The sequence below is a fragment of the Ceraceosorus guamensis genome, assembly GCF_003144195.1.
Source record: "Ceraceosorus guamensis strain MCA 4658 unplaced genomic scaffold IE81scaffold_1, whole genome shotgun sequence".
NCBI lineage: Eukaryota > Fungi > Basidiomycota > Exobasidiomycetes > Ceraceosorales > Ceraceosoraceae > Ceraceosorus > Ceraceosorus guamensis.
In genome coordinates this window covers 578,815-604,632 of record NW_020289996.1, presented here as the reverse complement: position 1 = coordinate 604,632, position 25,818 = coordinate 578,815, and the positions used below count along the sequence as shown (strand labels likewise).

The window sequence follows — 25,818 nt, the reverse complement described above, 5'->3', positions numbered from 1 at the left end:
TGGCGCTCGCCCTTCGAAGCTTGCTCCTTCTAAGCGCTGCGAATTCCCGGGCAACGCGGCAGTGGCGCAAACGGTCTGCACACAAATTGACCGACCGACCGACCGACCGACCAGCGAAGCGCCGTAATGCGCGGGCTAGCGACAGTCTTTCCCATTGCGAGTCAATAGCTCCAAACTCGGACCTGGCAGTCCAAAATCGAGCGCATGGATCTGGCTCGTTGTGCAATGGGCTAGAAGAGCTAGGCGACCTTTGCGCACGCGCGCTGGACATGCACTCGCGAACGGCCTTGCCACCGGCCACATGGCCACTCGCCACCTCTTCTCAGCGCTGGTCAGCAAAGGAAGCCAGGAGTCCCTGAATCGTTGGCTCCTTCATGATCGCTGGTCGAAGCGCTTACGCCTTACGCGTCAGTCTTGCGAGACGATGATACGCCGAGCCAAGTGACCCGAGGCTGCGTGTATATGCAGCTTGTCTGCGCTGCGCCGCTGATCGATTCTCTTCCTCGATCATGACCACCCGTCCCGAAAGGCTTCCGCCGCCGCCCCGTGGTGCGGGACGATCGGGCGTCGAGGGAGACCGAGGAGTCGCTCGCCGACCCCATCAGCGTGGCGTCAAAAGTAATCGGGCGGCGTGCGAGGCCATGGCGGCAAGCAGCACCCAAGCATTTACAACGATGCTTGACAGCGCCGGTTGGCGGTGCATGCAGGCGCTCTAAAGAGGGGCTGAACGGCCACTGTAGAGGTGATTGGGTCAGGACAGTAAGGTTTGCGAGGATACCGCTTTGTACCCTGCCCTCCCTCCGACCGAAAGACCAACTCAGCCACTCGCTTGTCGGGTCAGCCGCGGGCTTGCAGTCTTGGCAGATCCCGGATGGTTTAGCATGCATTCCGTGTCTATACTTTTGGTCGCCAGATGAATAAGCACTCAACGCACAGACCGAGCTCTAAGCAAATTTCGCGTTTTGCAATGCCCTAACTTTGCGTTCTATTGTGCAAGCCGTGGCGCTCGCGCATTGTGCTCCAGAGCCCGAGTCGCTACGCAAAGGGCATTTACACTTGGAGCAAGCCGTCGCTTTCCAAGGTCAGAATGGTGGCGTGGACTCCCTCAGCAATGGTCATTTGAGAGAGGTCGAGGGTCAGGTCGGCGTTGGTTGGCTCCTCGTAAGGGTCATCGACACCAGTGAATCCCTTGATCTGCCCTGCTCTCGCCTTTGCGTAGATGCCCTTCCTGTCCGTCTGCTCGGCAACTTGGAGTGGCGTAGAGACGTGAACGAGGAAAAAGTTGCCCGCACCTCCCGTCTTCTGCACGGTCTCCTTCGCGAGCTTGCGAGACGCTTCGAACGGCGCAATCGGAGCTGCAATCACCGCTGCGCCGGCACGCGTAAGCTCAGCGGCAACAAAGGCAATCCTCTGAATGTTCTTGTGGCGATCCTCTTGACTGAAGCCAAGCTCAGAAGAGAGCTCGGACCTGACCGTCTCGCCGAGAAGCAAGGACACGCTTCTTCCGCCTTGCTCGTTGAGCTTGACCTGCAGAGCACGAGCAAGATCATCCTTGCCCGAGTTGTAGAGTCCAGTGATGAACACTGTGAAACCTTGCTGTGCCTTGGGGGGGTAGCTTTCCCTAAGCGTCTTGACGACCGACTCGTAGCTGAACCAATCGGGAATGGGCGCTCCGTTGCGCAGCCTTCGACGCAGCTCCGTGCCCGAAATGTCGAGCGTTTGTGTGCCAGCTGCAACTTCATCGACTGGCTGGTACTCGTCCGAAGCCGGCAAATAGGTCATCTGTTGGAAAGGAACCATCTCGATGCCAAGCTCGTCCTTGAATTGGGTGACCAGAGTCTGCGCATCGTAGGGCCCATAGAAGTCTTTGCCACTACTGTCCTTTCCGGGACCTGCGTGGTCGCGGCCAACGATGAAGTGAGTGACGCCGAAATTCTTGCGAATGATGGCGTGCCAAAGAGCTTCGCGTGGGCCACCCATTCGCATGGCCAAGGGCAGCAGAGCCAGATGAGCCATTCCCTTGGGGTAGCGAGGCATCAGGGATTGGTAGACTCGCACCCGGGTGTAGTGGTCCACGTCTCCTGGCTTGGTCATACCGACGACGGGGTGGATGAGAACATTGGCTTGCCTTTGACGAGAAGCGCGCACAGTCAGCTCTCTATGAGCTCTGTGCATGGGATTTCTGGTTTGGAAAGCGACGACTTTCCTCCACGCAACCTTTTGGAAGTGCAGACGAAGCTCAGCAGGAGTGTAGCGCAGCTCGACGTAGTCGTAGTAGCGAGGTCTAGAGATCGCTTGGACTGCTCCTCCAACGTAGAGTTCCTTGACGTTGTCGTGCAGGTAAGCGACGGCAGGGTGAGCGCGGTCATCCTTGCCAAACACCTTGGCGGCCTCCTCTTGCTTCTTGGCAGGGTACAAGTCCGACACTGGAGATCGTGCGCATGCGGCACTCGTTCGTCAGCGACACAGGCGGAGGTGTGAGGTGACCAGTGCGCAAATGCTCACCCGTCAGGATAGCGATGGGATTGTCATCTCTGGGGTCGCGCAGAGTGACGCGAGCACCAGCCTGAATTTTGAGAGCCTCAGCTTGATCCTTGCTAACATCAAGCGTGATCGGCATGGGCCACAGTGCGCCGTTGGTGAGGCGCATGTTGTCCAGCACGGACTGGTAGTCTGCCTGGTTTAAGAAGCCCTCCAGAGGTGAGAAGCCGCCATTGATGATGAGCTCGAGATCGCACAATTGTCGCTGCGGGTATGGAGCAGCGCAAAGAAAGCTTAGCTTATCGGGGATCGCAGAGAGGCGCTTGGCTTGGAGGCTGTCTTGCTCACCTCGGTCAGGATAATGTCGGGCAGCGACTTGGTCTCTGCAAGCAACTGAGCCTGAATGGGAGTGTCCCGGACAACGAGGTCCTTGAGGACACCACCGTGCGGAGGATTGGCCATGATGAAGGAAACGTACAAGTTGCGGTAGAGACGAGTATCAGAGACTACTTGATGGTGGGTGGTGTTTGGTGGATGAGGGCTGTGGTCGAGCGTGCGAAGGATCTTCCTAATGCAAGCCAGAACCAATATTTGAATGCGCGCGTGTGGAGAAGTTGAAGCGAGGCAACTTTGATTGCGGCGGGAAGACTTTCATTGCCTGACGGTCAGCAGGTAGCGCGCACTGGCACAGCACTGCACGCCTCGCATGCCGCCGAAGCTGACCGACAGAGCCAGCAGAGAGCACATAGATGAGAGGGCTGCTGCCTAATACGTACAATTAAGCGCACTCGACCTCCAACGGCACAAAGCACGCAATTCTCGGCTGCGTCCGAAACTTGGGTCGCGACTTTTTCACTGCTGCCCTTCTCTTCTAGCTTTGGTCTCGATGCTCTGCTCTTCTGCCTGCGGCCGCCTTGCGCGCGAGCGAGCGAGCGACCCTTGACGCGTGTTAATGGAGAGGAATCAAATTTCTTCTCATTTTTGCAAGCCACACGCACATCCCGCCCGCGGCGCGCACGCAGCGATCGGAGCGACCATGAAGCGGCGCACATGCGCGTGTGCTCGTGTGCTCGTGTGCTCGTCGCGGTTCACGCACTCACCATTCACGTGATTCGTGATTCGTGATTGCCGTTTACGCGTGCATGAGGAGCATATTGGCACGATGAGAGAGAGCATCAACACTCGCGACTCGGTGGGAGCGTTGCAAGTTTCAGACTCCGCAGGCTCCATCATCCTGATGACTATAGCTATAGGTATATTTTAGAGAGAGGCCTGCGAAACGCTTCATTCGAAGCTCTTGGCGCTTGTTTCGGAGCTTAGAAGATATGCTAAAGTTCCGATCATGATTGACCGCGGCCCATGGGTGCTGTATAGCGTATAGCAGGAGGCTTATAGAGGCAGTCGTCAGGAGCACTCGATCGACTTCGCGCCTGTGCGAGTCTTTCAGAGCGACGGTAGCCCGGCCTATGCTGCTGCCCGTCTCTGCCTGAGCAAGGTTGCGGCGGGCTTGTGCGGTTTCGCGACTTGCACGCGGCAATTAAGGTCATGCGAAGCCACATACATATGCACGCGCACAAGCCTGCGCGGCACCAGCAAGAACGCACGGCCGACACGGTCGGCGTCTCTGATCGCAATCATCAAGCAAGTTGTCAGCAGGTATAGGTCAAGTTGACTCGAGAACATATGCAAAGTTGAACAGAATAAGTGCGCCCGCGGCACAACTTTTGTGCTTGCCGCTTTTTCCTGAGGGCATAAAAAGTCGATCAAGTAAGTCCCAACTCTGACTCTGACTTGCTCACTCACGATTGCATCCATCTTGACAGGCTCTTGCTAGCTCCTGCCAGACGCACGAGAGGGAAAAGATTGAGCACTGAATTGATCGCTTGCAGTCGTGAGTGTACCACACGATGCGAGTCTGCAATCTGCAACAGATTCGCTGATGTTCGACATCTGCTGAGCACGCCATCGCGCGTCACATTATTGCCAAGACATCGAGCTGCATCGTTCTACTTCATGCGTCTCCCGGCCAGGCCATCTCCATCATGTTGCAAGCTTCTCTCCCGCGCCGGTCATCTTCTTGCTTTGAGTGGCCGTGCCAGGCAAGGAGAGAGCTTGTAGCCAGATCGCAATCATGGCAAGCAGATCAAAGAGAGTGCATCCATATGAGAAGTTTCACACTATTCTCACAGCGTCGCCGCAGGGTACAACAGCGAAGTGTTGGCGAGGCAAGCCACATCTCATTATTAAAAACGGCTGTAGAAGAGTGAGGATGGCAGGTTGATCATCTAGACCGTCGGCGTACAAATGTGGCAATGACATCAAGAGTCTCGGCCCAAATAGGTGGAGAGACGGGGCAGTTTGTAAGTCTATATTAGGCAGTAATGTGTGTTAGCTGGGCCGATGGTGCACCATAGCAAGAAGCAGCGCATGCAGCGCAGCGAGAGCGGTCCTCGAGCACGTCAAGCAGACCGTCGTACATCTGGCGCGCTAGCACGCAGCAGCATCGCGGCTCGTCCAATTGTTCTCCCACTGAGACGAGAGCGAGGTGGAAGTGGAAGTGGAAGTGGATAGGTTACTAGATCGATGTCGTGTGGAAGAAGGGGTGCCAGCAAGAGAAGTCGTCGTTCGCGTTCGCACCGGCGAAGCGGTCGGAGAAGGTGCAGGCGAGCTCTTGACGCCCATCGTGGAGAAGCTGGTGCCGCGAATACGTGTTCCGGTAGTCCATGGTCTTTCACCCTCCGCCGATATACGGGGCACGGCCTGCTTCAGAGGAGCAAGATCATCCTTGCTGTAAGTCGCTGAGCCTACAGGAGTCGCGCTTCCTGAAGAATCTGCACTGGGCTGTGCGGCTTCGAAAGGAGTCAACTCTGCGCTTGACACCATCCCACTCGCGATTAGTAGCCTGCTTGGCCGTTTCGCCAATCGCGGTGGAGCAGGGAGCGAATGTTGAAAGCCATCCAGCGGTCTCGGAGCAAGCTTGTGGTCTGCAGGCAGCTGCGACTCCATGCTTCGATTAGGGTGCGGCGAGAGACCGGCTTCTCGTGCCGGAGGAGATCCAAATGTGCTCAGCACGGGGGATGGCGACTGACCAAATGCAGCAGGCTTCAGCAGCGTGGGACTGGTACGGGGTCGTGCTGATCGCATGCCAGGGGAAGGGAAGGCTCGAGGCTCGGCGTCTGCGCTGGCGATCTCAAAAGCTCGAATGCGATCAATCGTCGCAATGAGCTCATCCGGCGGCAAGATGCGCTCAACGACCGGGGGAGACGAATGCGGAAGGGCTTTCATCTCAGTACGAGGCGATCTGCGCGTCGGTTTCTCAGTCTGAGGACTGATCGGTGCCAATTCAAACCCGTGCCTCGACCACATGGGGCTTCCCGGAGTCGTTGGACCAGCAGTAGATGCGTCAGATAAGCAAGGCGAAGTCAGATCCGATGCAGTCGTTCTACTGGAGCCTTGTTGAGCCATTGCTTGACTTGCAGGGAACAGTGCTGGACCTGCATTGCGTTGGCGACCGTTGCCATCTTGCACATCGGTGCAGGAGGCTAGACTGATGACAGGTAGGGACGATGACCCCTTGACCGAATCGTCAGCTACAGCTTGACAACGCTTATTCGCAAGACGTTTGTCAATGCTCGCGTCGCCAGTCATGACGCTGGTATCCTGTCTTTCGTCGGACTTGACGAACTCGGAGCTCGGGGAGCAAGAGTCGATGGTCGAGCTTCTGGCCTCGATGTGTCGCCTATTCGGCCGTGGCGGTCTCATCGAGCTGTTGCCGCCAAACCTCGCAGCAAGATTGAACAGCGAAGGCGTGCGCATGAATCCAGCCTTGCGTGCAGAGGACGAAGATGAAGACAGTGATTCGCTCGATACGCTCGCGCTTAGAATGGACCCGTAGCCATAAGGATGATCGGGCGCGCGCAAAGATTCGTTGCTGGCTTCTCGCCCTCCTTGTCCTTTCGACCAGGGTCGACTGAGCGCATGACCCTCTGCGGATGTAGGCGTGACAGGCGAAGTCGCTCCGTGGCCGGTGGCTGATCGTTTGTTGGTCCCGACGCGAGAGCCATAGACGAAGGAGCTCGATTCTGTAGGACGCCCAATCTGCTCGAGGTCCAGCCCAAGTCCAGAGCAGGCTCCATTGAACTCTCTGCCCGTCATGGTCGATGCCGAGGCTTTGCGAAGCATGTTGAAGCGACTCTGTGCCGACGTCTTGTCGTCGGGCACTTCGAGCGACTCGACAGCAGGACTTTGCCTCTGATTGCCCGACCCTCCTTTCGCAGCCTGCGTCCACGCGTCTAGGGTACTGTTGGAGCTTTGACTGCTGGTCGGTCTCGCGCCCTCGACGCCGCTCGCACTGTCCGAAGTCTTTACGAGGGCGAATGATTGCAACTTGGGCGAGGAGAGTCTGTTGATACTCTCTAGCTTCAACGCGGTGAGCACAGGTGGAGGCGAGCTGATCTTGGAGTCGGTCCGTCGGTGAGCGCTCGAGGAGCTCGTCCTCGACACTTCGATCGACGTTCCAGTCGATGTGCTTGGCCGCCTGTGAGCGCTGAGAAGACTTGCCCCGCTCACTTCGCTGCTGCACGTCGAGCTGTGGCTATCGCGCGGCACGCTCAGGCTTGAGCGATGCATCGACCCTCCAGAGGACCTCCTAGCAAGCGCCAGGGCAGCTGCATTAGCATCTGACATCTCGGGAACATTCTCGCCCTCCCTCCTTCGCAGTATCCGCCCAACCGTAAAGTCAGATCTGATGATCCTTGAAGACGTGGATTGGGATGCTGGCAGCATGGTAGAACGCGAAGTATTTATTTGAGAGGTCTCGGAGCTGTTGAAGAGGGGGACAGGAGGTCGCTTGTGTCTGCTCGAAGGTCGCGAAGATGAGACGGAGTTCCGTCGCGGGCTACCATTCTGATTGATGGAGCAGCAGAGCGCATCTGTCCACCGACTATGCGCGTGGGCGTCTGGGGCCCGCAGGCGCATGTTGGTCGTTGGCATGACGGGAACAGCGTAGCTCCAAGCCGACCCGTGCGATTGAACGCTTTCGCATTCCGGTGATGGACTCTTGGAGTCTCGCATCGAGTTGGACGTCCATGATCGATCATGTCGCACTTGGCTGGAGAGAGAAGACGCGCTGGACGTGGGTGACATGACATGCGACGATCCGTCCGGCCCTCCGGATAACAATTTGAGAAGACGCTTGGAGCCCAACGACATTTTGGTCCACCGTCCGCTTCCTCGTCGATTCTCCTTGAAGCCGTCGGCTTGAGCTGCACACGCGTCGCGGTCATCCTGGCCTTCAGAGGGCGAGAAATGATGCACGCCTGCAGAAGCTGAAGGAGACGAAGGACCTCGCATACTTTCGGAGGCTTGGCGAGATGATCCAGGTGTAAACGTGTCGGCACACCGATGAAATGCGGCACTGAGACTGCCGCTCGTCGCAGAGCGAGGGAGCATACGATGCCTCTTGCGCTGCTCAGCAGAGGTATCCGCAGAGGGCACTGGGGCCGGGGAAATTGATAGCTCTCGCGCGTCAAAGTCGTCATTGGTGTTGCTCGCTCGTGCGATGAGCTCAAACTCTGGTAAATCGTCGCTAGATCCGCTATCATGTCCGTCTATCTTGCGGACTGTGACGTAGTGCGATAGTGACACCGACTTGATGGGTCTTTCTGGGGTCGCACTTGCCGTCGTGCTGTGTTGTGAGTGGTGGTGGTGCAGCCTCAGCACTCGTGTCCGCAGCTGCTGACAGGCGCATCTGGGTGGTCAAGGTGCAAGCAACTCACCTGTCCGTGTACATGTACAGTGTGCCCGCATTCAAAGTGCACCACCTCTCCTCCCATGACCCGCTCGAAGCCGGGTCAGTGATCCGTGAAGAGGACCACAAGGACGACGCAAATGCGGGAGTGCCAGGCGTTCTCTTGGAGGATTCCGCGTGTCTGTACTGGGTGGGCGCATCCCCAGCGAAGCAGCCTCCAGCTTGCACGTAGAGCGTACCCTCGAGAGACGGATACATGTTCGCCACGTTGGTCAGCGCCTAGCGTCGACCGAGCGCTGACAGCGAAGGTCCTTCGAGTGGAGGATGCCCGGGGTGACTCTCTTGAGCTGCCGCCGTTCGAGCACACGTAATGTCGGATCTGCGAGGCCACCCGTAGCGTCAAGATTTTGGGCGGGGGCGGGCGTACAGTATGGGTGGTGCGTGGTCGAAAAGTTCAGTGCAGATTTGTTTTTGGAATCTGCGAATGTGAAGTGAGGATGCGAGAGCCCCGGATGGCTCAGCGTCAAGTCGGAAGCGGAAGCTGAAGGGTCGTGTGAATGAATTAGAGGGGCCTGTCGTGGTGCTGCAATTTTCGTGTCGAAGTTCGTGATGTCTAAGGGATTCAGGAGTGTAGAGCATAGATGATTGGCGTTCGAAGGTGGTCGTAGATTGAACTCGGATGGAATGAGGGCCGCGACAGCTGCTGGCCACGATGGCTTCCGCTGACACTTTTGTGATTAGGAGACGCGCTATCACAACACAAGCCTTTGAACTGGGTGAGCCCGCTCGAGGTGCCGTGTGATTGATGCGAAGGTGCGATTCGAAAAGCGGCCTGAACGCGTGCATGAAGAAACGCAGAAGAGATCGACAGGGCAGCTTGCGAAGCACAGCCAGGCACTGCGACTCTGCAGTCAGAGTGTCAGTATACAGCAAACATAGCAGCACTAGTGCACCAGATGTATGTGCGCAGAAAGGCGCATCCGTCTTGCGGGCCCTTGCTCTCCAAGTTGGGAAGAGCGCAGCACTTTGCATGGACGCAGCACCGAGTCAGTGTGACCGCGGCGACTGCAGCTGGGTGAGTGGGTGAGTGGGTGAGTGGGTGAGTGGGTGAGTGAGTGAGTGAGTGAGTGAGTGTTCAGGTGCGCTACTGCAGTCGCGTGTCGATCGATCGATCACGACCATAGGGCGGTAGAGCAATAAGCAATTCGGCAATTGCGGTGCAGCGCTCCGGTCTTTTGGGCGCAAAATGGCTGCGCGGAGCGGCCAAATACCCGATCGCGATCATGTTCCAGGAATCGCGCATGAAGCAACATGAGGAATTAAGAACCTAACAGCACCACCCTGTACACTCTCGCAAACGACGGAATATGGGCGCGTGTGGCAGTTCTGCAGAAGTAGGAGGCGGCTTGCTCAGTGACCGTAGAAACGCAGTCAAGCTATAGGTTCTGTCCTCGCAAGCCCGGCTTGAAAACTCGTCGCGCGGATAAAGAGGCAGCACAGCTGCTGGCCCACTGCTGCAAATGATTTTGGAAAGAAATCCCGGCCTCGCCGCTCCTCCCCCTCCGAGGTCTATTGCAGCGGCTAAGGCTTTGCGCCTTGGCCTCGATCGATACCGTATGCAAGGCGACCGGTACATTACGGTACCGTCTTTTGACAGAAACGTCTCGGCACAGCCCTTCCAAAAGCGTGGAGCGTTCTATGTATCTCCTCAGCTTGGGATTGCAGGCTGGAAGGAACACGCGTCTAGCGAGGAAGCCAGACTGCACGACCACGCTATGGGTGCAAGTCAGCAGTCGAGCCCGTCCGACAGGCCGGTCAGTATCGTGAGTGACCAAGCTACGAAGCTAGCTGTACCGTACGCATATACAGCAGTGGTGAGTCACACTACACTACACTACACTACACTACACTACTCTACGGTAAAGCGTTCTCGCTCGCGTGTTGAGGCTTGACAATGTCTCAGGTTCTCTACGCGTTTCATCCGCCTAATCCAATCAACAAACAAAATACAGCAGAGCGCCGTTCGGGCCCACGCGCATGCGTGCATGCAGCATGCTTTGCTGGGACGTCGTGCCCGTATACAGTACGCGCTCATCAATTCCTGCTGCGCTGGTGGTTGCTGCGCATGTGCAGCCGCGTGCAGCACATGACACTCGCGCGTGTAGACGAGCCGCATCGCACAAATCACGAATTTCAATCCTGACTCTTCTGCAGCGCAGTTCGTCGCGCGCGCGGGTTGACTAGCTACGTACTTGTGATCACTGCTGACTGACTGACTGACTGACTGACTGACTGACTGACTGACTGACTGACTGACTGACTGACTGACTGACTGACTACATACAGCAGATCATATGCTGGTGCTCGAGCGCTTGCTGCTGATCCTGCACGACTCGTTTGCACTCACACTCCACTTCCGGACCACCGCGTCCGCAGAGACGCTACGCTACGGAAATAGGAACAGAGCAGCGGAGTGCGTCTCCGGATTGACCCAAATCAAATCAGCATCCGCCTCGGCACTGGAATCAAAAGAGGCGTGGTCAATCCACGTCTGAGGGTATTCAAGAGAATCGTGAATCGTTTCAATCGTGAGTGTACCGCACCTTCAGAGAACGTTGCGTAGGAAAGCACCGCGACGCCAGAGTCACCATGCGCAGTGAAGCAACCGCGTGGCCCGCGTCTATAGCATAGTCAAGAGTGGCGCAGGGACGGCTCCGGGCGGGCAAATTCCTTCGCAAATTTGCGGCCAGGGTTTGTTAATTGCGAGCAAACGTGAGCTCGCAAGCCACACGGCCACGAGTTCTAGTGTGTATAGTCGCGGCTCAGCATATGATCATGCAGATGAGCTTCATACAATTCACACAGCAGGCATCGTCTGAGTGCATCAGAGTTGAGTGGACCCATGCGACCCGACGCTTTTTTGCCTCGCCAGCAGGATCGTCTTGGCGTCGCAGCTCGATCGGCCCAGCATCTTGCGGTGGCTCTCCATGTAAGCCGCACAGCCGCCAGCAGCACAGCGTCGGACAGGTACGGGCTACAGCTAGCGCGTTCGCAGCCCGCCCGCTCGTGATCTGATCGCAGCAAAGCCAGCAGGCAAGAGCAGACAGACAGACAGCAGCGCTATAGCTGTAGAAGCGCCGGTCAACATGAGACCTTGCGCCATGATGATCGCCTCATCGGAAGGACTATACTACAGCAGGTGATTTTGTAAATCACCTTGTCCACACCGATAGGTCGGACTATAACCATGATCAGTCGAAGCTGACGTGCTCCAAGGCCTCCGCTCCGGAAAGCGGCCTTTTCTGGAGCAGAAATGCGGGGTGAGCTAGGACTACTAGGGCTGCTCCATCATGGCTCAAGTGCATATATTGCACTCTAGCAATTAAAGGATGTCAGAGCAAGCCACCGATTTTTTAGCTTAAATCGGTGCCGTTACACCTGACTTGATCGAGCGATGCGTGAAGTCGATTCAGCGACGCTATGATTGGTTCAGGGTGTAGCGCGTGAGCGGAGATGCGGATGCGCAATTTGAATGTGCCGAAAGTCCGTTCTCCGTTGAGGGAGCGCATGGCACCGCCTGATTTCTTGATGAGGATGGGGGCAAGGCAAAAATGAGTTCGAAGGGTCAAGCGTCTGCGATCCACGATTGACGATGCACACCTTCATCCAGTCCGCCGCGCAAGGCCATCGTTGCAAAGAGACCGCTACGTGCCAGGCAAGCCTGAGGTTTTGTCGCTTACTTTACAAAATTCAAGAGAGACATACCGTGTTCATTGGGTTGATTGGCCTTCAGGGACGGGAAGTTGCCCCTGCAGTAGCCTGATCTTTTCGCCCGACCCTAGCTGGGACCGTGCACAGCAGTCACTAATGCCTCACAGGAATCTCAATTGCGACACACAGTGTACAGTAGATGGAAGGGCAGCAAGGCGGATTTGCGCTTTGGTGCGCCTTGAAGGACTAGAGATTGCCAAGTCGACCAAACGAGTCAGAGTGGTACATAGCCCGCCCGTGCGCGGTGACGAGTCACAGCGGTGGTACATTCTACGTATCAGAGGGATAAACATGCGGCGATAAGCCCGCAGCACGGTACATACTTGCTCCTGCAATAATCGGGCCAGCGTGAGTCAATGCTCTACCGATTGCTGCATGCGCATTCACGAATCGAGAAAGACGGCCACCACCTCTACACGAAACGGGGCGATACGCATTTAGTAATGCAAAGTGCACACGAAAGCATAGTAGCGGAATTTTGGGGGAGTCGCTCGTGAGGCGCCCCCCCCCCCCCCGGCGAAAGGGCGTGTCCATCGTGCATCTCATCTCATCTTCGTTCCGATAGCTTGGTACACTCGCTTCCAATCAAAGTCCGGATCCCGGGGGTGTTCGTGTTTGCGAGGCAAGCGAGTGGTGGGACCACTTTTGCTGCTCAACGTGCACGCTCCAAGCGCTATCTAGTCAAGCCGCTGTCGACCGCAGTGCTGGTGACTCGCAAGCCTGCTGGATAGCGGGCACGAGGGATCAAACACAATCCTCCTCTCGCCCTTTGAACGCCCAGACATTGGCACAACGATGTTCGTGCGCCTGACTGCTCGAGGGGTGCACCTGTAACCACAATCTTGAGTCGCGCGTGCCGGTCAGCTCGACGAGCAGCAGGACAGATCAGTCACAGCGTCGGTTCGAGTAAGATCGTCAGTGTGCGACCCGTGTACAGGCTCGTGATCGTGAACTCAAAGCTCGACTGCAAGTCGAAAGTTCTGATCTGGAGTCCTACGGAGGAGATCATGTGCATGAGTTGGAGCATCGCATTGAGCAGCATGTACAACAAACTTGCTCTCGTCGTACGTAAGGAGCAAGGTGCACAGCAAAAGCATAAAACGAGCGGTCGAGGGAAAGAAACAGAGCAAGTCAACGAGACAGTAGTCGAGCAGGTATTGATGGGTGCAGACTTTGCAACTTTGGAGCTTTTGCCCAAGGGATGGTCGGGAGCTCGGGCGAGATGCTCAAGAGGTGGATCCGGATTGGGCGTGATTCGATTTGCCCGAAGGGCTGCTAAGTGCGCTCTTGAGCTTTCCAAAAATGCTCTGCTTGCGCTTCCTGTCGGGGGTAGCAGGGTTCGAGCCAGCGGTGGAACCGTTCAGGTTGCTACCGGTCGATGTGCTCGCAGGCAAGGGTGGAACGGGTTCCGAACTTGCAGCTCCAGCCCCATTCGCAGCACCTTCTGAAGGCACGGCGCTCTTGCGCCTTCCAATTGTGCTGAATCGAGAGCCCTTCTTGGCTGATGCTGGGGTACCTGTGGCCGCAGCATCCGCTGCCGCTGCGCTGCTGGCCTTCTTTGGTGTAGCGGGCGCCCCGTTGACGGGCTGCGCTGCTGCCAAACCAGAGCTTCCAGCGTGCGGTGCCACAGGTTCCGCCTTGCTCGTTGTCCCATTGAGATCCTTCTTTTCAGCCGCTGCCAATCCACTAGTACCCTTGCTCGATGTGGCCGTTCCTGCTGCTCCTGCTCCTGCCCCCCCAGCCGCAGCAAGCCCGGTGTTGCCGGTTGCAAGTGCAGGCTCGCGATCGGTCCTGCTCACACCTGTAGTAGTACCCAAAGGCGCGTGTGCGGGCTGTGCATTTGTAGTGCTAGCTCCTGCAGGTACAGCGTCCGTCGCATTGAAGACCTGAGAAGCGATAGCCGCCGCACCAGCATCAGCCGGGTTCTTGCCTTCGCTCTGGGCCAATTTGGAGAGCTCGTCCGCAGTGGGCGTCTTGTCCAACGCGCTGACAGGTGCCGGTGCACCTGCTCCTGCGTACTCGAGTCCTTTGGGTGCGGTTTCGGGAGCTGGCGTGGTGGGAACGGATTGCGGGTTGCCGCGCAACACATCTTGGCCGACGACGGTGCCGAGAGCATCAGCGACCGAAGCAGACGCAGCAGCCAAAACGCCTGTCAAGAAAGGAGGGATTGAAACCGCCGCAGCTAAGCCAGGGTGAGCAAAAACGAGGGGAAAAGCGGTGCGTGATGTAAGGACAGGATGTCAGGTCTGCGTTGAATTACGCAGCGCGAAGCTTCTAGCCCTGCACCCGCCTTCCATCCAGCACGTTGGCGACGCATACCAAGAAGGACAAACTTACCCTGAGCTCCCTGAGGAGTGGATTCGGCAGCGCTCGTAGCCTGCTCTTTGACGGCAGCAGCACCTGACGCGGCTTGCTTGACGGCCTGATCAGCGGTCTTCTGTTGCTCATCCGTCGCCTTGTCCGACCTTTCTCCCGTTGCAGCCCCGACGAACGCGGCAGCGATACCAGCCGCTCCAGCACTTGCTCCAGCGATGCCGCCGGCTGCAGCAGCAGCCACTCCACCTAGCGAGCTTTGCTTGGTAAGGTCAGCTGCTCCAGCCTGTGGCGCCTTGGGATCAGCAGGATCGCTCTTGGGTAGAGGCGTGTTTGGCACAGAATTGTCAAAGGGAGCTGGGGATTGTGGTTGCAGCTGGGCTTTGGTGGTAGTCAAGAAGTTGTTGACATTGCCTTGCCCATCATCCTCAGTGGGCTCGAGCGGTGAGATTTGCCAGGATCCATCTACGATGTACTTGTAGGTGAACTTGGTTGTGGCTGGCAGGTCCAGCTAACGGCAGTCGAGCGAGCAGGAGCGGATGATGAGCGATTGTGCCTCCGAACGCTGCGTGCAGCTTGGTAGATCGCACTCGAGCTGCTACTACTCACGGAAGTCTCAAATGATCCATCCGCCTGCTTCTTCAAGTCCTTTTTGCTGGCGAAAGAGTCCCAGCTACCGGCTACTTGGACTGCCTCAGGTCCCGACTTCCAGCTGAATGTGGTCGGTGCAGACATGATGAGAATGTTTTGTACACTCGAGCAAGGAGAGGTTCACGTAGCAGACTTCTAGCGCAGACTAGCCTGATCGTTGTTGCGATGCGATGATGAATGCAGTTGACAGAGAACGCGGAGCAGGTGCAGCTGAAGGTGGATGTACGGACACTCGTGACCGGTGACTCATGACTGAACGATTCAAAATCGTCGTTGTGATTCGTGATTCATCCGCAATCACAATCACATGTACAACAGTCGTGAGTCCGAGAGTTCAATTTCGTCGTGTAGCGCGAGCGAGCTGCTGCAGACACGCGACGGCACGCATACGCGACGGCTTTTTTGTTTAAGAAGTTCGATCGAAGGCCATGCAGCTGCTGATGCAGGCCGGCCGGCCGCGCCTCTCATCGACTGTGACTGCAGTTTCTGCGTAGCGATCGATGCACTCAGATGCCTCGATTTCTCCCGTGCCGCCGCTGCATGGCGCGTCCGCACATCTTGCACTACGCGTCGGTGAATCAGAAGGGCTACCTATCTGTGGCTGCGCATGGCAATGATGCCGGTATACTCACGACTGTACCGGCACAGCACAGCAGCAACATCAGGCACGGGAAATGCTCCGGCAGAAGCCAACGTCAGCAGCCAACGCGGCTGCTACACATTCACTGATTGTCGAATTCCATGGGAGGAGATGGACCAGCGCGGCTAATCTTGAATGATGAATACGATTGTCGGGGCTCGTGACTCCATCCGCAGCAGCTCCGGTCAGACTTGACGATTGTGCAGAGGAATGTGCTCGCTCGTCCAGGCCGGACATCGCATTCGGATGCTTGAAAGCTTCTGGGTCTGCACGAATCAGCTCCGCAAAAGGCACCTCCTCAATCATCTTCCAGCGTCGTGCTTCGCAACGGCGTCCTTGACAGCTTGTAGTGCGTGAGCCGGTAAGAAGCAAGACGACGGCTAGCTGCAAATGGGTGGGAAATAAGCGATCGCACAGATACACGATTGGCAGGTAACAGTATGGGTACAAAGCAGAATGGGGAACGTTCCAGGCGCGAGAATTGATTTGGTCAGGCACAAGAACGCGAATTAGTATGTGTGGCACCTAAAAGTATGGGGCTTCGATCTGAGATGGAGAGTGGATGCCAGAATGACCACGTCAAGTCCACTGCAAGGGCGATCAAGTTCGATCAGAAGGCTGGATCCAGAGGCAATTCGCCCACAAGCGCGACGAACTAACTGTCAAGCGGCATCATGCCTCTTTCAAGCTCGCGCGGACTTGCTGCTGATGGTCAATCGGCGACGCCAGGCAGGTGTAGCTTGCTTGCTGCGACTCGTCGACGCGCCAGTCTCATGTTCGCCCTCGAATTCAGGTATGGCCTGTTCCTTTGCGTGAGCACCGGCGGTGTCGCTCGGGGAATTGCCCTGAATGAGAGACTTCGCAATGCTCAGTCGACGCGCGAGCAGAGTGCCGGAACGACCTCTGGAATGCGCGTAAGGCGTCTGGATTTCGGAAAGGCCTGAAATTGGCTCTGGAGTGCTGGGATGCTGAGCCTTGGGAGCTTCTTGTTCTTCGTCAAGTGGAGCAGCATCCGCATCGTTGAGCATGAAGCGCCAGTGTATGTCTGAGCGAGACTCCGTTCCTTCCCTGGGCCGCTCAAGCGCACGGGAGCCCGCTCGCAAGCCGCCGAAGGAAGAGCGAACCTTGTGCAGGCCGCTCCCCCGGCGTAGAAGGGTACCAAGAGAGCGCTTCTGATTCAGCTGCTGATTCTGAGACTCTGACGGCGCAGGCGTCGGTGTGGGCGGTGTGCCCCGGTATTCGCCTCTGCCTCGCTCCTCGAAGTTGAGCAGAGAGGGTGCACTTGCAGCGTCATCTTCAATCGATGTAGCGTTGCTCTTGCTTTGAGGTTTGGCGTGCCTGGTGAACGATGGAGCTGAAAGCAGACGCTGCTCTGGCTCACCGCCCACGTCGTCGACATCAATGTCCATCGCCTCCGCAGCCATGAGATGGAGACCCAGCAGGTCTGCATCCATGTCCACGTCTGGAAGCATTGGGGATTTGGCATTCGATGGCGACAGGTTCGTGCTGTCTGTAGGAGTCGGCGCCGTAGACAGAGTAAGTGGTTGCCGCAGACTTCTTGTTGCCAGCTGAGATTGTCCGGGCAAGGATGGCGCGTCGATCTGGCGCTGTGACAGCTTCTCCAATCGCACAACAAGCGCATCGCGGTCAGCTTCGTAATCGTCTTGCGCACCACTGAAATGGACCATTTCTCGAGCTTGTCTGGCGCTGCTCACGCTTCGGTGCATGTGGGAAGGCAAGCTCATCCCCGTGCTCGAGGTGCCATCCATATTGTGGATGGAGTCAGCACGAGAAAGATTGCTGAAATGTGTCTGTGGGGTCGCGGGCAGCGACGGTTGCAGTACAATGTTGTCCTGATGGTCTGGCTCTGTCAGGCCGGATAGATCGAGACCCAGGCCTTGCACCGGCTGCCTCAGGATTTCACAGAGCTGCGTCGCATTTGGGCGAGCATCTCTGCCCTGCATCGCTTGCTTCAGGCCGTGCAGCACCTGTGGCGACAGATAGGTACAGCAGTCGATGAGCTCTACCCCAGAGATCAATGTCTGCGTGATTTGAAGAGAGAAGCAGCGCGCCCAAAGTCGGAATCGCGGCAAATCATTCTCCGACTCATCTTGAGGATACAGCGGTGCGATGGCGTCCTCGAGATGATGCTCAAAGGAGAATGAGAATGGACAGACCGCTGAAGATCTGGGTCTCTCTAGCGAGTGTTGTGTGCGCATCATCAAGAGCTGGACCGTGCAGCCCCAACTCCAGATATCAGCTGCCACTCCCCATCCGCGTTTGAAGTCGTCATAGCACAGCTCGAGCAATTCGAGCGGAATATGAGCAGGAAGAGCGGCTGGATTTCTGACATGGTCGTCGAGCACCGACCTTGCGTATCCGTCCGTGCTGAGGTACCGACTCGCTTGCAGCAAGATTTCCGGGGCCATAAAGTGCGGCGAGCCTGTAAATGACCCAAGTCCTTCACAGATGACATCGCGAGTATAGTCATCTCTGCTCAATCGGCCGCTGATGATGGCCTCGTCCAATGCCTCGACTACGTCGGTGCTGCTCATCTTGTCCACAGGAAGGCGCACCCATCGTCTCGAGGCGCCAAGATCGATGAGCTTGACCACACCCGTCTTTGCGCATCGCATCAGATTGGACGGTTTGAGGTCGCCATGTGCCACACAGTGAGAGTGAAGGAAGCGAAGACCCTTCGCGACGTCGCGGGCGGCTGCTTCTACTTGCGCAACTGTCCATGGTGTACGCGATTTGACCCACCCGCGCGGAGTGAGTTGGGCATCTAGGTCGACGAGTCGTTCAAAGACCAATAGGCGAGGCAAGGGCGGGCCACCCTCGACGCGCTCGTACGTGGCAGCAGTGCTGGCTTGAGCGCTGAGCGGGTCCAGCGCAGTCACCGCCGAACATGCGGTATGCATGGACATGTCTGCGATCAGTCTGACCGTGTGGGTGCGGCGATGACTGAAACCTTCGGCCGTCGCAGCTCCTTGAAGAAATTTGAGGAGCAGAAGCTCGCCCCGCACGATGCGAGTGTGCATTATCTTCGAGAGATCGGGTGTCAGCTCGCCGTTGCGCTGTGCATTAAGAAGAGCTTCGGCTCTTTTGACTTCGGCGCGCGGAACTCCACATCGCGGCAGCTCATCGAAGCTGCCGGTGGTCGGTGTCCGACAGACTTTGACTACAATCACGGCAGGTGGTTTGTTGGGCGTCAGTTGCTGCGGGCTGTCCGGCATGAAAGCTGGTGCATTCGCATTGTTCTCAGAAGTGACGCCTGACGTATGCGCCGCGAGCTGGTGTTGGGGCACGCTGGTTTGGGCCAGGTGTCTATTACTCAGCTTCGTACGCATTTGTTTGTCGAATTGCTCGCATTCTTGCTGATCAAGGGCTTCGACGTGTTCGCGCTCCATCGGAATGCTGTCGCGATGCGGTGATGCCGCGACTGAAGGCGCCAACGCTGCTTTCTTTGGGCTGGGTCCCGGGGATGAGAGGGACGTGTTGGTGGTATGGCTCGACGAGGCGCCAAATGCGCTCAGCGCAGAGAAGCTCGAGTCCGGCGAAGCTGACACAGCGCTCTGCTCGGGCTCGGGAACGCGCTGAGCAGACGGCGACACAGCATCAGCGTTAAATTCTGCAGACAATCTCGAGTCTCTGGCCTCAGTACTCACCTCATATCGATAAGCAGTTCCAAAGCTGAAAAGCGCACCAAACCGGGCGTGTAAGTCGTCGCTGCGATTGAGCGCAGCCATTCGAACGTGATAGTTGGCACTCACCCACCCGTTCCTATGACTGCAGTGGTCGCGTCAAAAGCATCTCCACGTCGAACGTAGCGCTGGGGGAATGCCCATTCCTTGAGTGTAGTGCCTCTCGGTCTCCCATTGCGCAAAGCAAACATTAGATTTGTAGGAGGTATCGGTAATTCGAGCTCATCCTGAGGCGGTCTGGATGGCAGGTGTTGAGGACTTGGCCAGCCTGCCACCTGACTTGCGTTTTGCGTGCCTACCATTGTCGATGATGAAAATGCGAGAATGCCATCGAGCGACTGGAAAGTAATTGCTGGAGAATACGTTGTCGAGAGGACGAAACTTCACCCTAGCCGGAAAGAAGGCGCTATCTATACGGTAAAACCGTCCAGCAGTCTTATGGTCTCAGCTTTTGGCACGTAATTGGCAGCGTGCAGACCCGTATAGAGACCCAAGGAGCCCAAAGGTGATGCCATCAGCGGTTCGACCAAGGCGATTAGGGGTAGGTGCTGGAATCTTATGAACGTCTCTTACACGGCGACTTGATGCGACGAAGACCTCATTTTGGACTGTGAAGCGGCTGCACACGCGCCCTTCTTCAGACGAGGTGCAGTCGATGGATGTTGCTTGGCGAGACTCCAGCCCGAGCCTGACGGCAACGACCGAACATAGATGTACTCGGGGTGCAGAAGAGATCTGATCGCGCTGCGAGCTGGCTCACGGTTCTTTGCTTCTTCCATGTCCCCTCGATCGGGCCTGGAATGAAGCTTATCCCAATGTAGTCTCGTCATTTCATCAGTACGCTGAGACATCGTCCAGACATTTCGCCAGCGTCTGGGCGTAGACCTCTGGACAGTTCGCCGAGACGTTGGAGGCGCGTGCGGCGTGCGTGGCCAAAGACCAGAAGCCCTCCGATGCCGCAGGCCCCCATCGCGATCGAGGCGCCCGATTGAGCGGAGAGGCTCGACCGCCGTGCGGTAATGACCTCATATCTGAGCGCTGCGGACGAGGCGTGTGTACATTTTGCGTGTGGTGCACTCGTGACTCTCATATCAAGCCTACAAGTCGTTGCAAGGGAACCGGGCTTCTGAAGGGAATGCACGGGCCGCCCTCTCCCTGCGTGGCAAGACGGCCCTTCCGCCAGCGTAACCCTGCGTCAGAACTGCTCGCTGAGCGTCGCTGCACACGCCTGATCTAAACATAAACAGACAATCACGATGACTCACGACTGCATCGCGCTATTTGGTCGAGCGCTGCGAGATGGATCTGCTCCGATCGGCTGGCTCGGCAACCTACGCAGGTACATGCGAAGCACAGAATAGAACGCCTCTGAGTTGATGGATCCGAGGACTACGCATGGAGCTTCTCTTGCCAAGAGACTTGCGCAACGAGGATGCTCGTGTTGGGAAGCTGCCCTTGAGCCACGAACATCTGCTCAGCTGTCTGCGGGGTCTAAAGCGCCCCGTGCTTGGCGAAGTTTGGCAAAATGAGCGGATGTGCAACGGCCGCGGCACCTATCTGTAGAGGCGCAACCTTTTCATAAAGAAGGGATCTTCATTTGCACCTGTGCTTCACAACGAAGCTTCCCAAGGCTCGACTAGCGCAAAAAGAACCGTTACATGAAATTTTTGGCGAGGTTGATTAGCTAATGTGCTTGGAGCAATGAGGTCTGCATCGTGAAGAGTGACTCTTGATCATCAAAGGTAAGCATCGGAGACTTACACGGCGGATATCAGGGTCGACCACAAGGTGCTTGGATGGACTTGAGTGAGAGAGGATGATTCCAGTCGTGAAGACGCGCTGTCACCTCCGACAATTTCTCAACCACAGCTGCAAGCGTGAGTTCCCCACTCAAGAGTCACGTGTCAGAGCCAAGCTTTCCGTCCGGGCGAGGCAAGGTCGGAGGAGCAACCGCATGATTTTGTTGTGATTTGTGATTCTAAGTACGCAATCGTATTGGTCGAAGCGTTACTTTGTACAACAACTGAAACTTGAATCGTGTATCGCGGACGGGACCGAGATGTTTCGTAGAAGCAAATCACAAGACACCGTAGCTTTGTTTCCACTGCAAAGCATGCCAAAAGAAGACGTTTGTCGCATTCGAGTCAGTCAAGGAGTCATCGGAGATGGGTTAGTGGTCGTACAGGCACTACTTACACCTCCTATTTCTCGATCAAAGTGTTTCTCGAGGGTGTTGACCAGCTTGGTATATGAATTGCTTGGGCCATTGTATTGACGGCAATTGGCAGCAACTGAGAGATGGGCAAGGGGGGAGAGGTCTCGTGAGCATTCTCGCCTGCACCACAGCCACCGCAGGATCCTACGGCAGAGTACACGTACCAAGCCTGAAATCTGCTGTCAAATCCTCCACCGTCGCGTACGCATTGTTCTCCAGCTTCGTCTCCATCGTGCTCAGATCTGAAGATGTGAAATGCAAGATCTTCAGCATAGCACTCACCGCTCGCTGTCAACGCGGTATGCTCACCCATCGGCTGCTTGATGACTGAATAATAGTCGTGAACCTGCGAGAAAGCCGGTCGTCAGAGCGCTCCGACGTCGTTCGAATTCCGAGGCAGGACACTCACACTAGCTGCATCTACCGGTGCAGTGAAAGGCCAAGCCGCATGGTGATTGTTCAGCTCGACCAACACGTGGCGCATGAGGGCGTGATGAGGTCCGCGTTTGGGTCGTCGAGATATTTCGTCCATTTCGGGTGTCCAGGCGCTCTCCTTGAGGCCAGGCACTTCAGCGGGGTCCACCGCAAATTTCTTCCTCTTGCTCGACGCGCTCGGTGATGAGGTCGACGCATGATTGCTGTTCGCCAGTGGCACATCTTCATCCTCGCTAGACTCTTCGGCCTCGCGCTTGGAGAGATCTTCGTCGTGTTTCTTTCGAAAGACGTCCAGGCCTTTGTGCACGATATGGCTTCTGCTGATCTGACGGATCTTTTGAAGGATCATTCGTCGCTGCTGAGCCAGCAGATCCGTGACGCCAAGATAGCGCACTCGAGGTACCATGCTGCACTGCATCAATGTGCCGCCTTCGTAATCTTTGATGTAGCCGACCCACTGAGATCTTGGCAAAGTGATCTCTTTGGTGAAGCCCTGTGAGGTTCGTTGGGTGTCAGACAGCGCCTGCTGCAGCGATTTCATTCAAGGGACTCACCTGCTTCTTGAAGTACCCGATGGCGTAGTTATCGGCATACGTGAGGAAGTGCATCACTTCGCTCGAGTCCTTGACATAGTCCTTGACGTGATTCATCAAGTGGTTGCCGTATCCCTTTTGACCAGCGCAGAGAGACATATCAGCGATGCTTCATGGGTCTGGGCTTTGCAGCGAACGCACCTTCACTTGTTCAGTGCTAGAGATGGCACAAAAGACGATTTCGGCAAAGCGCTTCTGCTCAAAAGGCCTATATGTAATCCCACCGACCACCTGCAAGCCTCTCTTGACGATGGCCATGCTTCGGTGGTTCCGGTCGAGAACTAAGCGGGTGATGTACTCGCGAGGCATCTTCGGCAGTTGTCGCTGAAAGATGTTCTTGAGCCCAGTAAGAATGATCATGCTCTCAGGGCGCCCGTCATTCTCCACCACTCTGAATTGGATGAGCCCAGCGCGCTCTTCGATCACCGCCGGTCTCTCTTTACGCGGCGCCTCGGGCTGAGATTGCGGTCACTTTCCGTCAGCTTGTCGGCCGCATCGATTACGGGATCGAAAGCTTAATCTGACACACCTCATCAAGCCAGCCAGCGTCGATGCTAGAGCCTTTGACCGCTGCGTCCAAGTCGGCGCCCCGATCGATCTCATCGCGACTTGGTTTGGGTTGCTCTGTCACTTCGATGCTGATCGGATTTGCGGCTCCTTCAGTGGCCTCCGGTAGCCCTTTCTGGCTGCGAGCTGGGCGCTTTCCATGACCTTCACCTTCCGCGACGATGGCCTCCGGCGCTGTCGAGGCTTCGTCAGATGAGCCGATTTCACCCGTGCCTGCTATTCGAGGCCCTGTGGCTGAGCCTTCGTCATCCGCTGAAGGCGTGAGAGGACCGAGAGAAGAAGCACGAGAAGATATCGCGCTATCCACACCTTGGCCCCGATCAATCAGCGTCTTTCGCTTCTTTTGTAGGTGGGCTGCGAAGGGAGCGACAGAGACAAAGGGCATAAGAATATGCGGACTGAAAGGCGACTTTTAAGACTTACACTCGCGTCCTGCTGCGCTGCTGCGGCTGCTTCCAGGAGCAGGGCTCTGCGAGGCACTAACGTCCCTGCCCCTTTTTCGCTCACCAAGGTGCGAAGGGCGAGGAGACTCGACGCTCCGCTCAGGGTGTCTGCCTGATGCAGGTAGCATTTGTCTGAGGGCAGTGGGAAATGTTACGTAAGCATCGAACCTGCGATTCTGCGTTGTGCCGGCCGCGGACTCACTTTCGCAAGCTTTTGACGTCCTCGTTGACAAAGCCGAAGTCTTGCAGCTTGCCTTCGTCCTAAGTGAGCGTGAAAAGTCGCCAAGGTCAAGAGAAGGCTTCGAGGTAACATGGAGTGCCGGTACTTACCTGCAAAAGCTCGTCTATGCGCTTTGCCACTCTAAGCCTTCGCTGGCGCTCCTCCTGATCCTCATCCCGCTCGTGGCCTTCTACGCCTTCGTGTTCACACTCGCACTCCCATTGCCAATTCGACCCTGCGCTGTGCCCGTCGTGGAGTACAACGCTGGAGTTTGACGCAGGATGTTGGCCGGGACAGCTGCATGACGAGCAGCTCGTGTGTCTCTTGAGTGTCAAGGAACCTGCTGCATGATCCATCGAGCGTGCGGGTCGCGGATAATTGGTCTTCTTTGGTGCCATGTTGAGAGTGGTAGGCGCTTTCGCCCTGCTTTCGCAGGAGTGGCGGCGAGCAAGGGTGGTAGTGGGGCCGTCGTGGGCTTGAGCCGAGCGGAACAGATCTAGCAGCCGCTGTTGGCGGCCGAGAAAGATCAGGCTCGAATGAGGGCAGAGCGACCTGTCTTTCGAGGACCTGATCGAACAAACCAAGAATGAATACACGAGCACCACTTGCCGAGGTCAAAGTCTTTCTAGAAAGTCATGAGCCCAGCTTTTGATGGCTGCATGATAAAGCGGTGCTGCACGGTGTTGTGGAGTCAAAGCTTGCATGCAGCATGCGTGCTTTTCGGCGTACACCCAATCAGCCGCGGCGTGTGACGGTCACGTGATACAATTGATAGTTTTGAGTCAGAAAGTTGTGACCGCATCATCGGGAAAGAAAGAGGCTTGGATGCGGTGGTCTTGTACGGGCAGCAGCGGGCAGGTCGATATAGCGGTCCATCGAGCCTCATGAACATGCAAAGTCCTTGATCTTCAAGGCTTCAAGGCTCGATCATCTTCATCTTGACTCTTTTGATTTTGATTGCGTGTCCAAATTTGGACGGAGTTGACCAGTTCTCGCCAGACATCTTGCGACCACGAATTCGCGCACACAAACTCGTGCTTGCGGTTCTGTATGCGAGGCTCACACTAGCGACTCTCAACAGAACGCCTTGGTCCTCCGCTGCACCCGCACTTTAGCAGGTGGTCTGACTTTGTTAGAACCTCCTTGCAGGCCTTCACTGCGGCTCATAGCTGCAGTTGCTTCCGCTAAAGCGCGCCCACGGGTTCAATCGCACCCTCCAGATGAAGGCCGACATGGAGGACCCGTGCATGCTGCACTCGTAACTTTTTTGTGTTTCTTTTTTGGATTTTGCCAAGTCCTTCGGTCGCGCTCACAGCTGGCGACCTAATCCAGAATGGTTCGCATCTTTGTGGTCGCATCAGATGAGGTCACAACGAGCGAAATGTTCGTTCTCGGAAGCGCCCTGGGCGGACCGCATGCATTCGAGACTTGGCTGAGAATAGTAGTCCCAGCAGATTGTGGTCGATGACTGAAACTCCCGAGGCATACACTTCGAGACAACACTGCCAATCGCGAAGCTTCCATGCATAGCTCTGTCGAGCAGCGTTCAGCTGGGTCTGTCGCTAGATGCTTGTACGCTTACAGAAACAAAATTGCTCGCTATGACAAGCTTCATCTGTGAAGGATGAGTTGTTTTGCGGAATGTTCAGCCAAGCAATCACAATCCACAGTTGTGAATGACCAGCGTTCATCCCCACAAAGTACAAAAGCAGACGCAAGGCATAAGCGCAACGACTTAGTCGAGACTTCAAAGCTGCATGACTGCCACCCATAGGTCTCACTTGGCATAGCAATCTTGAATTTGAATCTCGAATTTACAAACGACACACAAATAAGCTTCATCAAGCTTCAGTCTGAGTCAAGAGTGAGATCGGCTCGATGTACACCGAGCAAGCCCGGCTAGCGATCTTGAATCACATGTTGATGCGCTGCCTCGACTATCCACGTTGAATGCGCAAGCACGCGTGCAGAGCATACTTCTAAATCAAGAATCAAGAATCTGCGATGTTCTTGAATCCCTCAAGCCTCGATGAGGC

General features: G+C 56.3%; 4 protein-coding genes across 4 annotated transcripts; all 4 read right to left on the bottom strand.

Annotated features, from left to right (window-relative positions):
• Window positions 1–1,050: 1,050 nt before the first annotated feature.
• On the bottom strand, window positions 1,051–2,943 carry IE81DRAFT_327438 (putative sulfate adenylyltransferase; the record flags this gene model as incomplete). The annotated part of the gene is made up of 3 exons (XM_025515075.1): window positions 1,051–2,426; window positions 2,506–2,746; window positions 2,830–2,943. The coding sequence occupies 3 exons, from the start codon at window positions 2,941–2,943 to the stop codon at window positions 1,051–1,053; spliced, it is 1,731 nt and encodes a 576-aa protein (XP_025373559.1).
• An 11,094-nt stretch (window positions 2,944–14,037) lies between these two features.
• IE81DRAFT_7010 (hypothetical protein) lies at window positions 14,038–15,150 on the bottom strand. The gene is made up of 2 exons (XM_025517555.1): window positions 14,924–15,150; window positions 14,038–14,825 (listed from the first exon to the last, which is right to left on the bottom strand). The coding sequence occupies exons 1-2, from the start codon at window positions 15,047–15,049 to the stop codon at window positions 14,184–14,186; spliced, it is 768 nt and encodes a 255-aa protein (XP_025373558.1). The 5' UTR covers window positions 15,050–15,150; the 3' UTR covers window positions 14,038–14,183.
• Window positions 15,151–15,935: 785 nt separating this feature from the next.
• On the bottom strand, window positions 15,936–19,744 carry IE81DRAFT_6997 (hypothetical protein). Its single transcript, XM_025517554.1, has 4 exons — window positions 19,379–19,744; window positions 19,274–19,298; window positions 17,321–19,201; window positions 15,936–17,224 (listed from the first exon to the last, which is right to left on the bottom strand). The coding sequence occupies exons 1-4, from the start codon at window positions 19,609–19,611 to the stop codon at window positions 16,289–16,291; spliced, it is 3,075 nt and encodes a 1,024-aa protein (XP_025373557.1). The 5' UTR covers window positions 19,612–19,744; the 3' UTR covers window positions 15,936–16,288.
• A 1,504-nt stretch (window positions 19,745–21,248) lies between these two features.
• Window positions 21,249–24,451, bottom strand: IE81DRAFT_319305 (Bromodomain-domain-containing protein). Its single transcript, XM_025512685.1, has 11 exons — window positions 23,893–24,451; window positions 23,765–23,823; window positions 23,543–23,694; window positions 23,082–23,473; window positions 22,694–23,008; window positions 22,514–22,627; window positions 21,934–22,452; window positions 21,834–21,870; window positions 21,689–21,766; window positions 21,506–21,600; window positions 21,249–21,413 (listed from the first exon to the last, which is right to left on the bottom strand). Exons 1-11 carry the CDS (start codon window positions 24,178–24,180, stop codon window positions 21,387–21,389), a joined length of 2,076 nt encoding a protein of 691 aa, XP_025373556.1. The 5' UTR covers window positions 24,181–24,451; the 3' UTR covers window positions 21,249–21,386.
• Between the last annotated feature and the right edge of the window lie 1,367 nt (window positions 24,452–25,818).